This window comes from Octodon degus, unplaced genomic scaffold (assembly GCF_000260255.1).
Source record: "Octodon degus isolate 3935 unplaced genomic scaffold, OctDeg1.0 scaffold00126, whole genome shotgun sequence".
NCBI classification, from domain to species: Eukaryota; Metazoa; Chordata; class Mammalia; order Rodentia; family Octodontidae; genus Octodon; species Octodon degus.
The window spans coordinates 3,435,432-3,446,514 of NW_004524702.1; the positions used below are offsets into that span (position 1 = coordinate 3,435,432).

General features: G+C 55.4%; 1 protein-coding gene across 1 annotated transcript in view; it reads right to left on the reverse strand.

Annotated features, from left to right (window-relative positions):
- Nucleotides 1-11,083, reverse strand: part of Cdcp1 (CUB domain containing protein 1) — a 32,420-nt gene that overhangs the window by 3,384 nt on the left and 17,953 nt on the right. The window contains exons 2-7 of the mRNA XM_004640765.2: nucleotides 9,650-9,859; nucleotides 8,614-8,979; nucleotides 7,648-8,016; nucleotides 4,872-5,090; nucleotides 4,016-4,396; nucleotides 1,909-2,274 (exon numbers count right to left, since the gene is read on the reverse strand). Of these exons, the coding sequence (XP_004640822.1) occupies nucleotides 1,909-2,274; nucleotides 4,016-4,396; nucleotides 4,872-5,090; nucleotides 7,648-8,016; nucleotides 8,614-8,979; nucleotides 9,650-9,859 (1,911 nt within the window). The remainder of the gene's footprint in view (nucleotides 1-1,908; nucleotides 2,275-4,015; nucleotides 4,397-4,871; nucleotides 5,091-7,647; nucleotides 8,017-8,613; nucleotides 8,980-9,649; nucleotides 9,860-11,083) is intronic.

An 11,083-nucleotide genomic window follows, 5' to 3' on the forward strand; every position in this document is an offset into this window, starting at 1 on the left:
TCCTGTTTTCAGCCTCCCCAGCTCTGGGATTACAGGCATGTGACACCACGCCTGGACTTGGTTGCCAGCTCAGCGTGCCCAGGGGCGGGACCAGCGTAGCATGAGGGACGGGGATTGAACCCTGGCCCCTGTGCTTGCCTAAGCAGGCACTTAATCTGCTGAGCTATCTTGTTGGCCCCATAATGTATTTTTTTTAATTGAGATGTTTGTTATATCTTTTTTTTTTAATTAAAAAAAAAAGTTGCAAAATTTTATTCAAGGTAAGGAAAGAAGAGCAAATTCAAGCCAAGTACATTTGGAAAAGAAATAGAGCCTGGAGCCTGAGGGCAAGAGTGAGAACACAGTGACCTGTTTAAATCTTTTGAGACACAGCAATACTCCTGCCTCAGCCTCCTGCGCGCTGGGAACACAGGTGTGAGCCATGACACCTGGCATCATTCACTGTGTCTCTGGATTATACCACGTGGCTCCAGCTGAGCTGCCCCAGCCACCCTGTGTGGTCCAAGGCACGGGGCTGCCAGGCCCCAGATGCCCCGGAGCACAGAGGATCTATCACCCTGCTGTGTGCTCCCAGGCCAAATTCTGGACCCAGAAATGTCACCAAACAAATTGGTTACTGTGTAGGCCACGAAATGTGGAATCACCTACACGTGACACTGATGAAGGCCCAGGTGGGGAGACCCACAGCTGCACTCCCACGGCTACGCTTGGTCCGCCCATATGTGCCTGCCATCCACACGTCCTGGGGAGAGCAGAGGCTGGGCACAAAGCAGGCGGCAGGCAGCAGAGGGAGGGCTGGCAAATTTCACGGGTCCCACTTGCTTCCCTGGAATGAAATATAGACAACACCACCCCACTTCTCTGTCACACCCTCCAAGTCCACAAATCTTAATCACTGACACAGAATCCTGTGATACTTCTTTATCTTTGTCTCCTCTGTGAGTGGAGAAGATCACAGGAATAGAGACTTTGTCTATGTCGGAGAGATGAAGAGTAAAGAACAATAGTAAACTGAGTAAAAAAAAAAAAAAATCTAGGCAGGAAAAGAAAATGGTAGGAAGAATGGTGCACACATTCCCAACCCCGGTCAGGACACCCTGCTCCGGCCTCTCATCACTCTCTGCTCTGGTCATGAGAACGGGCCTGGCTAGAGGACAGGAGGGGACTCACACCAGCACAGCGGCCTCAGGCGCCCTCGGCTGGACCCCTGCGTGAGTGCGCCCAGCCCAGCCGAGTCCTGACCCGCAGCTGCACTGCGTGGGGGACTAAGAGGCTCAGCGAGGCCAGAACTGCCCGGCCAGGGCGTGAGTGCAACCGTGGTGGTACAAGGCAGAAAGCTAGCGTCCTTACGGAGGAGGAACGAAGGACAGAGCCTAAGAAAATGTGTCGCCCCATAGAATTCCATGTGGCTTGGGCAAGCTGAGATACAGAAAGCAACAAATCGCAGAGACGCCGTCTGGTCTTTGATCCTTTACCTGGGATGTTACCAACTAGTGATGTGTAAACTAAGAGTCTGGTAAGTGGCGAAAGGCGATGTAACAGTGCCTTAACATCAACTTAGTCATATGCACATTTTTAGTCTGCTTTTAGCCCTCAATAAATGTGAAGTTTCAATGGCTCAGGACTCACTTAGAGTGAGATTAAGCTTGAGAGTCCTCTACAGTTACATTAGTCCAGTTTTCCCGTCGTTTTTTTCAGCTCTGACCCACAATATACAGCAATAGCAAATGGCTTCATAATCCATTGATTTTCAGGGTGCTTTGTTATACAGCATTACTGATTCAATAGCTGCCCCAAACATGGATGGCCAGGACCCAAGCTATTTTCTGATTTGCCTCCAATCTTCTTGGACCCACGATGCCAATTTTCTGTCTGCCACAACCTCTGAAAGACCCCAAGAGACCTTACCTAAGGTCCTTGGGCTCAGAGTCACCCAGAAGAGCAGGTCCAGCTGCTTGCCGTGGGCAGGGCTGCAGTTGGAGATGTTGACCCAGAAGCTGTGATGGTGGAAGCTTGGCTTGGGCAGCGTGTCATCCTCCAGGCTGAAGATCTCCTCAGCCCGTGTGCGCTGAGCCTGGATGATCATGAAGGCGCGCCCTGACTGGCAGACCACACCAGTGCGCTCCTTGGAGAAGGTCAGGCAGGCCTCCTGGCCGCTGGGCACGCTGATGTTCCAGGACACGGAGGAGAGCGCTGGCAGGCCGCGGTCCCAGTTTGGGGTCCTCAGGTAGACTTTGCTCTTTGTGTCTGGGGTCACCGTGAAGATGCCTTCCTCTGTGGGAAACGGAAGGATGTCCAGACACTTTCACTCATCAAGATGCAGAGAAAAGGGGCTGGGGAGATGGCTCAGTAGGATAAGCGCTTGACCGGCAAACGCAAGGATCTGAGTTCAATCCCCGGTTCCGCCAAAAAAAAAAAAAAAAAAAAAGATGCAGAGAAAAGGAGAAGCAGAGACACTGTGGGACCTTCTAGAACACTGAGTCCACTAGCACTTTCTGCGGTGACAGAAATGCTCTACACCTGCACCGCTGCACAGAGTGGACACCAGCCATGTGAAATGCGCCCTGTGTGACTGAGTCAGGACCTGAAGTGTCCTCGAAAGCCCAAATGAAAATGTGGTCCCCAGCCTGCTGCGGTATCAGGTGGTGGTACAACCCTAAGAGGTGGGGCCCAGTGGGAGGAAATGAAGTCGCTGGGAGCGTGGCCCGGAAGCACACGGGGACTGCACCCCTGTAGCCCAGCCCAGCAGCTGAGCCACCATGGGCTGGAACCTGTGACGCCGAGCCCAAAGAAACCTCTGCTCCTTGTGGGTTCCTCACCTCAGGTGTTTTGTCCCAAGGACCAGAAGCTGACAACACCTCGAGGAACTGCATTTTATGTTTCATTACATAAATGGCCACATGGGGGTCATTTGGGGCTGTCAGCTGTGGCCTGGTGCGTACAGGACGGGCCTTACCAGACAAGGTTCGGCTCTTTTGAAAAAAACACAACAAAATAAATGAGAAGCCAGCCCATGTGCCAAAGCAGTGGCCGCCTCAGTCCCCTATTGGAAATGCCTACAAAGTGCTGTGCCCGTCCTGTGAGGGACGGCCAGACCTCGACTCCTGTTTCTGAGAACCACAGAACCTTGGGCTTGGGGAAGAGCCTTGGAACCATGAAGCAGAGTTCCCGACATCTCCATGACCCATCCTGCCTGCGGAGACCACTCCACACTCCACACGGAGGCCCCGTGTCTGACGCCCATGGCCTCTCTAGAGCCTCCCTGGCAACCCTGAGACTCCACGCAGCCTGGAGTGACTTAATCCAGGGACCAAAGGCGGCCTTCCGCCACTCGCGCCTCAGACCAAAGCAAGCCAGTAACTGCAGAGCGAGGCCCTGGCCAATTTCAACACAGCCTTGAGGGCAGTGACATAGCTTTGTGGGTAGCTTGCCACGGCCGAGTGTGACTCACAACCAGCCACACGGAGGTGGCCAAGGTGGGCTGCTCAGACCCCACTGCTGCCTCAGAGCGAGAGTCACTTCTTTCCTGCTCCTGCTCGGTGTTCACCACACGAAGTTTAGAAGCAGAACCATAAAAAACGTCTGCATGAGGAATTTTATATCATCACTCTAAAAATATTCAGGACCAGGTGATACTTAGGCCTTGTTTATGTATTACCTGTTTCCCGGTTCTGCTACCTCCCACCTCCCCAGTTGGAAACACTTTCTCCATTTCGGTTCTTGGAGACACAGTCTTGCTAGGTATTCCAGGCTGGCCTTGAACTTGTGGAGACCCTCCTGCCTCAGTGTCCTGAGCACAGAATTATGGAGGGGCACCACCATGCCAGCTACGCATCCTAACCTCTGGGATTTCCCAGGCTGACAGGGAGTCAGCATCAGGATGAGCCTTGCACAGTTCTTCTGTCCGCTGTCCCTTCTTACCAAGGTGATGCCTACCTAGGGGCCCGAGGAAGGACAGAGTGAAAGCCTAAAGTAGAAATGTGGATAGGAGGAGAGCAGCAGGCGGGGCCCTTACCTTTGAAGTACGGCAGAAAGGACACGGTCAGGCCTTGGCGCGGCACCTCCGACTGGAAGCTGGGTGCAAAGGTGCGGAGTGTCACTGAGCTGTTCTGCCGCACCAGCACCTGCTCGATGGAGCCACCGGCGCAGAAGGAGCCGAAGTACAGGTCGTGGCCCGGGCCGGCGCTGGCCACCACGTAGCTAAAGCTGGCATTGCAGGGCCGCTCGTGGGTATGCTGCTGCAGCTTCTGTACCGGCGTCAGTGCCAGGCTGAGCCTGTCCTTGGGCATCAGCAGCTTCCAGGAGAAGTCACGCAGCTGCACGGGCAGCCGGAGGATGTCCCCAGGCACCAGCAGCGGGAATGACCTCCTTTGGCAGTAGTGGTAGTCGGTGCAGCCTACGAGAGGGTGGTGGCAATGGCACCAGGGCCCAGCACCGCCCCCACCCCCCGGCCATCTTCCCCGTGGGTGTTCAGGTGGCCCAGCTGGGGGACTCAGCATCCAGCACTGCGGGGCTGAGGGGCAGAGGTCATCCTACGAGGACAACGCATGGGGAGCCCTGCTGCAACCAGGGTGGAGAAGCAGCTTTGGGGGAGGTGTGTGCTATTATGGGGGGCCACCCGTAGCTCCCTATACTCTGGTGTACATTTCATTAATTTTTTACAGCACCAGGATTGAACCCAGAGTCTTTGCATCCCCAGGCCTTTTGGTCTTTTACTTTAAGACAGGGTCCCACTAAGTCACTGAGTCACCCAGGCTGGGCTCCCACTCTCAACCCTCCTGCCTCAGCCTTCCGGAGTGCCGAGAAGACAGGTGTACACTGCTGCCCCTGGCTTGAGGGGCAGGGAGGAAACCCCGGGTGAGAGGCCGTACTTAGGGTCTTCTCCGCCACAGCCCACAGGCGCGTCAGGTCATCGCAGAGGAAGGATATCTTGTGTCTGGAGCCAGGTGCCAGGGTGACGCTGGGGCTGCAGGTTCGGGACTCCAGACACACGAAGCAGCCGGCGACAAACCTGCGGCTCAGCCTGGGCCGGGGCTCAATGGTAAGGAACAACGTTCGCTCCTGGCTCAGGTCGACCACGTAGGTTTTATCTGAAACCACAGTGGAGGGGCGGCGTGATGCAGGGCAGCGGGCTGGGGCTGGAGGGGAGGGCAGCTGTCCTCGGAAGGACGCGCTGGGGTGTAGACGATGTCTTCAGATGGCAGGGGAGGGCAGGGCTTCACTGTGGCGACGCAGAGGACGTCAGCATGAGCATGAGAAGCCCCCGAAAACGTCCATCTGACCCTGCCCCCAGTACCACGTGGGGTCAGGGACAAGGGGCACAGGGACACCCAAGACCATTGGCCTGGGCATGGGAAGGGAGACAGAAAGGTGTACGCATCAAAATAGGGTCATTCCTAGTGCCACTTTTAATCCAAGTAAAGTGAATTAAAATCAAGTATTCTGAGACTGGGCATGGTGGCGCACGCCTGTAATCCCAGCTCATGGGAGGCTGTAAACAGGCGGATCAGTACAAGTCCAATCTAGTAGTGAGACCCTGAACACCCTGTAGACTCTTCCCTAAATCAATCAATCAATCAATACAATAAAAATAAAAAATAAAATAAAATGAAATCAAGGCTGGGGAGATGGCTCAGTGGAATAAGAGCTTCCCTGGCAAGCGCAAGGGCCTGAGTTCAAACCCCGGATCTGGAAAAATAAATAAAATAAAATCAAGTGTTCTGTCTGCCCTGGTCAGGCAGCTGGGGACAGGTGAGAGCCTGCTGCAGTCGTGAGACCCCTGCAACCGTGAAACCTGGCAGTGTGATGTGCTCACCACATGAACTGGAGACCCCCCCGACACTGGGTCATTCAATAAGCCACAGTGACAGGAATATTATGCAGCAGGCAAAAGAACGAGGGGCACGCTGAGTGCACTGGTCCGAATCCTCCTGCTCCAAGGACGGAGCAAATGGAAAGGCTAGGGAGAGAGACAGACACACACGCTTCCTCTTCTCAGCCGCCCGCCCTCCCACAGCTGCTGCTGCAGTTTGGGGAAGTCCCGTCCCGTGTGTGCCGTGTCACGACTGTGTGCGGTGTGTGTGCAGTCAGGCTGCAGCCTGTGGCTTTGTCACTACACAGAACTTTGTGCCCCCCCCCCCAGGTCATCACTGCCATTTCAATGATTCTTTTCCATTTTTGTTTGTACTGGGGATTGAACCCAGTGCCTTTACACGCAGCTATACCCCCAGGCTGGCTGGCTGGCTGGCTGGCTGGCTGGCTGGCTGGCTGGCTGGCTGGCTGTCTGTCTGTCTGTCTGTCTGTCTGTCTGTCTATCTATCTATCTATCTATCTATCTATCTATCTATCTATCTATCTATATTTTTGAGACAGGATCTCACTATGGAGCCTGGCTTTGAACTCCCGGTGATCCTCCTGCCTCAGCCTCCCGAGTGCTGGGCTCCCAAGTGTGCACCCGCCACACCTGGCTATTTTTTGTTCTGAGACACAGCGTTCATTCCCAGGGATGCCATGAGCCTGTGGTCCTCCAGCCTCCGCCTTCTCAGCAGCCACGCACCAGGCCTGACTCCGAATCATTTCTGTGGCACTTTTGGAATAATTTTTTCCTTTAACACGAATACAGGGCCCAGGGGAGAAGGCAAAGGCCATACAGCTCAGACCACTCAGGTGGAATCTGAGACTCAACACGTGTGCTACCCAGCAATAACAAAACAACACAGCAACACAACTGCAAATCAAAATCACAACCGCAATCAACGCCAGGCTGTTTCCTGGGAGCAGAGCAGGAAGCCGCTGTGGAATGCGGCAAGCAGGAGCCACCCACCCTCGAGCTGGACCCCAGACCCGGGCTTTGGAGAACACGGCCGCTCTGCTTGGTGTTGCCAGAGAGAGCAGGTTTCTCCTTCTTTTTGTTTTGAGACAGGGCTGTACTATGTCGCCCAGCCTGGTCCTCCTGCCTCAGCCTCCTGAGTATGCACCACCGCGCCCGGCATATTTTCTAGAAGCTCGAGGAGGGTGCAGGAGGCCAGGCAGATCCCCCAAGGGGACGATATACAGAGGAGAGCACCACGGCCTCATGGAATCATCGGCCATGGGGCCACTGCACCTTTTCCAAATTATACAAAGGGGTCATTAGGGCCCCAGCTCAGGGGTGTCCTGGGAGGCCCCAGTTCTGCTTCCTGCCATGAAGCTCCAGCCGTCAGTGTGCCGAGGAGATGTTTCTTTTCACTCACGGTTTTACTCATCGAATTTCTGATGCTGTTATATGGAACTAGCAATGTCACTCTATTTTTTAGATAAAAAAGTTCTCTTGTAAAAGAAAAAAGTAGAAAAATTATATAAAGGGAATGGCAGCATCTGCCCGTAATCTTAGCACTCGGGAGGCTGAGGCAGGAGGATTGCGGTGAGTGTGAGAATAGGGGAGGCTACGTAGTCTGAAACACATACATACATACCAACAAAACAAAAACAAGAAAGCAAGCATCCACGGAAAGCCGGCCTGGCTTCCAAACGCAAGGTCACCTTTGTTTCTCTCTACACTGAGAGGAGCCCCTCACCACCCCACCTCCCCTCTGGGAAACTCAAGGGTGTGGGGGTCCCTGGGTAGACCCCGAGGGAAACCCGGGTGGTGGGGCGGGGCTCACTCACTGCTCTCAGTCTGCGGGTGTTGCACCAGCACGTGGAAGCGCAGCCGCAGGGCTCCCGGGCTCTGGGCGTCCTGGTCGCAGCCCTGCAGGGACAGGTTGAAGTTCCCGGCCATGTTGCCTGGCTGCGGGTCGTCCAGCCGGAACACCTCGGGGTTGGTGGCTGAGCCGGGGATGTAGTACTCCACGCGCTCCTCCTTGCGCTCACAGTTGGACACGTTGAAGTCCAGGAAGGACACGCTGGCCCGCAGGGGTGCAGGGACCACGAACTGCCATGTCATGAGCTCGTCCTCAGGGAAGCCGGCTGGGTAGTTGGCCGACATCAGGGTGGCAAAGCCTTCACCCTCGAACACAGACTCGATGATGCACAGGCCTGCGGATGGGGACAGTGGCACTCAGGCGAGGCCGGTGTGCAGGACGCCGTGGGGTGGCGCCCGTGTGTTGTAACTAGCCCACAGACCACCAAAGCCACATATTTGGGTCTCATGTATACCCCAGGCTGGCCTTGCACTCACAGCAATCCTCCTGCCTCAGCCTCCTGAGTGCAGGGGTTACAATTACCTAGCATTGTTAATTTTGTCTCTAAAATGATTTGCTTCATTGTAAGTTTGTGTAATCCTATTCTTTAGCTGTTTTTTATTTCCTCTTTGGGTACCAGGAATTGAACTCAGGACCTCGTGCTTGCCGAGCTATCTCCCCAGCCTTTGTAATCCTATTCTTTATGATGGCTGTTTTTACCAGCTCACAAACTCCCGGAACACTTAACAACCAGCTTGCCAGATGTGGTGGTGCGCACCTGTCTTCCCAGTGCTCAGAAGGCTGAGGCAGGAGGATCGCTGTGAGCGCAAGGTCAGCCTGGGCTACACAGTGACACCTTCTTAAAAAACAAGACAAAACAAAACAAACCCAGCCAACTTGGGAGCCCATGGGAGCGTGCCCCAGAGCGCTGGCCCTGCCAGGAGCAGCTCACGTTTTATGGCCGTGTGGTTGACGATGCTGAAGCCGGACGTGTTTCTGTGCTGGAGCCACGGGAGGTGCAGGGCCACCTTCACCCCCTCCTGCAGCTTGATGCGCGACACCGTGCCATTGTTGCCGCAGAAGGTGCCGATCTTGACGATGGTGGTGCCCACTAGGCCACTGACCGTGTGGGTGACGCCATCAGGACAGCGGTCACCTGGCCCGATCTGCCTGAGGCGGGGCCCGGAGAAGCGCAGCTCTAGGCCGGCGCTCTTGCGGGCGCGCACGTCCCACACGAAGGTCTTGTTGAGGGTGGGCAGCGCCGCAGCGGGGGGCTGCAGCGGGATGTCGCCCAGGGGACATGGACCGGACGTGCAGTCTGCAAGAAGCCGCATGTGTGACTCTGACCAGGGTGGCATACAGAGCCACAAACCGCCCCCCTGGTCCTGTCCCAGCCACCCTGGACCTCAGGGACCACAGCCCCTGTGTCCCTCAGCTGCCCAAGCTGGCGGCTGCAGTCTGGTCCTTCCTGGGGGCCTGGAGCCTGTGATGTCCTCTCACTGGTGTCTTGGCGACAAGTGACACCCTCACCTGGATGCCATTCCGGGGACCAGGGCTGTTCTCCTCCTCCCCCAGCTCCTGCTGCTTAAGCTGCTCAGACAAAACCCCCAGCTGCTGTTTCCTTCAACTTGCAGCTTGCCCAGGGGCCTCTGCTTGGGCCAAGGAGCTAGGGAGTCCCGTGGTGGTCCTGCACCCTGGCACTCCCTACTTCTCCTCTGTGCAGTTACATTTTCTCCAGTTTTAGGGCACAGGGCCAAAATCCACCTTTTATTTAAGTTTAGACATATTTTGAGATAGCATCTCACTACGTAGCCCAGGCTGGCCTCGCACTTACGGCGATCCTCTGGCCTCAGCCTCCCGAGGGCGGGAATGACAGGAGCGCACCACACCAGGCTCAGGCAGCTCTGGACAGTGAGCCCCGTGAAGAAGCCTGCCAGTGCCGAGTTGGGGTGCAGAGCCAGCCCTCCCCCAGGCGGGCGGGAGCTCACCGATGTTCTTCTGGATCTCCAGCACGAAGTGCTTCTCGGGGTCCCGGCAAGTGAAGGTGAAGCCTGTCCGCTCCCCAGGCTTCACTAACAGCACACTCAATGGGCGCTTGGCTAAGAGGAGGTGGCAGGGTCTCGGGGCGAGCGCTGGGGTCCCCGGCTTTATGAGGACGGTGACTCCGCTTCCCTGAGGCACAGTGATCTCCGTGTCCCCTGCAGGGAGGGAGAAAGGTGGAATGAGCTGCATGATAAGGGCCACAACTGTCCCACAGAGGGTGACAGAGCCGCAGAGCTTGATGACAACATGGGCCTTGGCAGTGGAAAGGAGCAGTGTGAGGCTAGCTGGGCCCAGGCCCGTCTCTCTCTTAGATTATTAATTTTTCCCAACATTAAGGAACAACATCCCCTTTGCTGCCTCACCCCTCTGTGTTCAGAGGCCCGGTTTGCACAGAAATAAATAGTAACCAGAGATGCCTGACTGTAGGAGAAAGTCCAGCAGACCTCGTGGCACACGCCTCTAACTGAAGCACTCAGAAGGGTAACACAGGACAACAGCTACAAGTTCGAGGCCAACCTGGCTTGTATTACATAGTAAGTTCAAAGCCAGCCTGAATTACCCAGCAAGGCCCTGCCTCACATAAAGGAAGTCCTGACCCAGAGCCGCGCAGACGCAGAGCCACGTCTGTTCATCTGCAAGCAGTCCCTGGCCCCGGCGTGGACGCCTTAAGTGCCAGCAACACACACATGCAGACAGGAGCAAGGCACAAGATGCTCGCAGCAGCTAACGGACGTGCCAGGTGACTGAACTTGGAAAGTTCGAGCAAAACAACGCAACTCGGGATAGCAGGGTGCAGCAAAACCCCAGAGACAACCAGGCCAGGCCAGAAAGCCCACCACGCCGGCCGGCCGGCTGCCTGCCTCCTCGCCATGGCCACAGCCCCAGCGGGGTTTTGACTGTGGGTGCTGCTCCTCTGCTGGACCGCCGTGCGGGTCCCGAGGCGGGGGACTGAGGCCCAGGTGGCGGCGGCTTGTGTCACTGTGTTGAGCTTGAACAGTTGGTATCCATGTAGACAAGGTGCTCAATAACTGCCAGTGTGCCCAGAGCCACCCGCCAGGAGCTCTTCCTTTTTTTTTTTAAGTTTGTAAAGGTTTCAGTTCACGCTAGGTCCAAGGCAGGGTGGCACAGCAGAGGGGCATTGCAGGGGAGAAACTGTCCTCTAGCAAGGCAGGCAGGCAGGCAGGCAGGCAGGCAGGCAGGCAGGCAGCAAATAGCAGGCCTGATTTTCTGTCCCTTTTTTTTAGGTATTTTTTTCTTTTTCTTTTCTTTTAATTTTATTGAGAAACAAATATGAATAAACATTTTCAAAGCTGATTAATAGGACAGTTTTGATAATCAATACATTGTACATTGTTATCTTCTTAGCAGTTATCCATAGT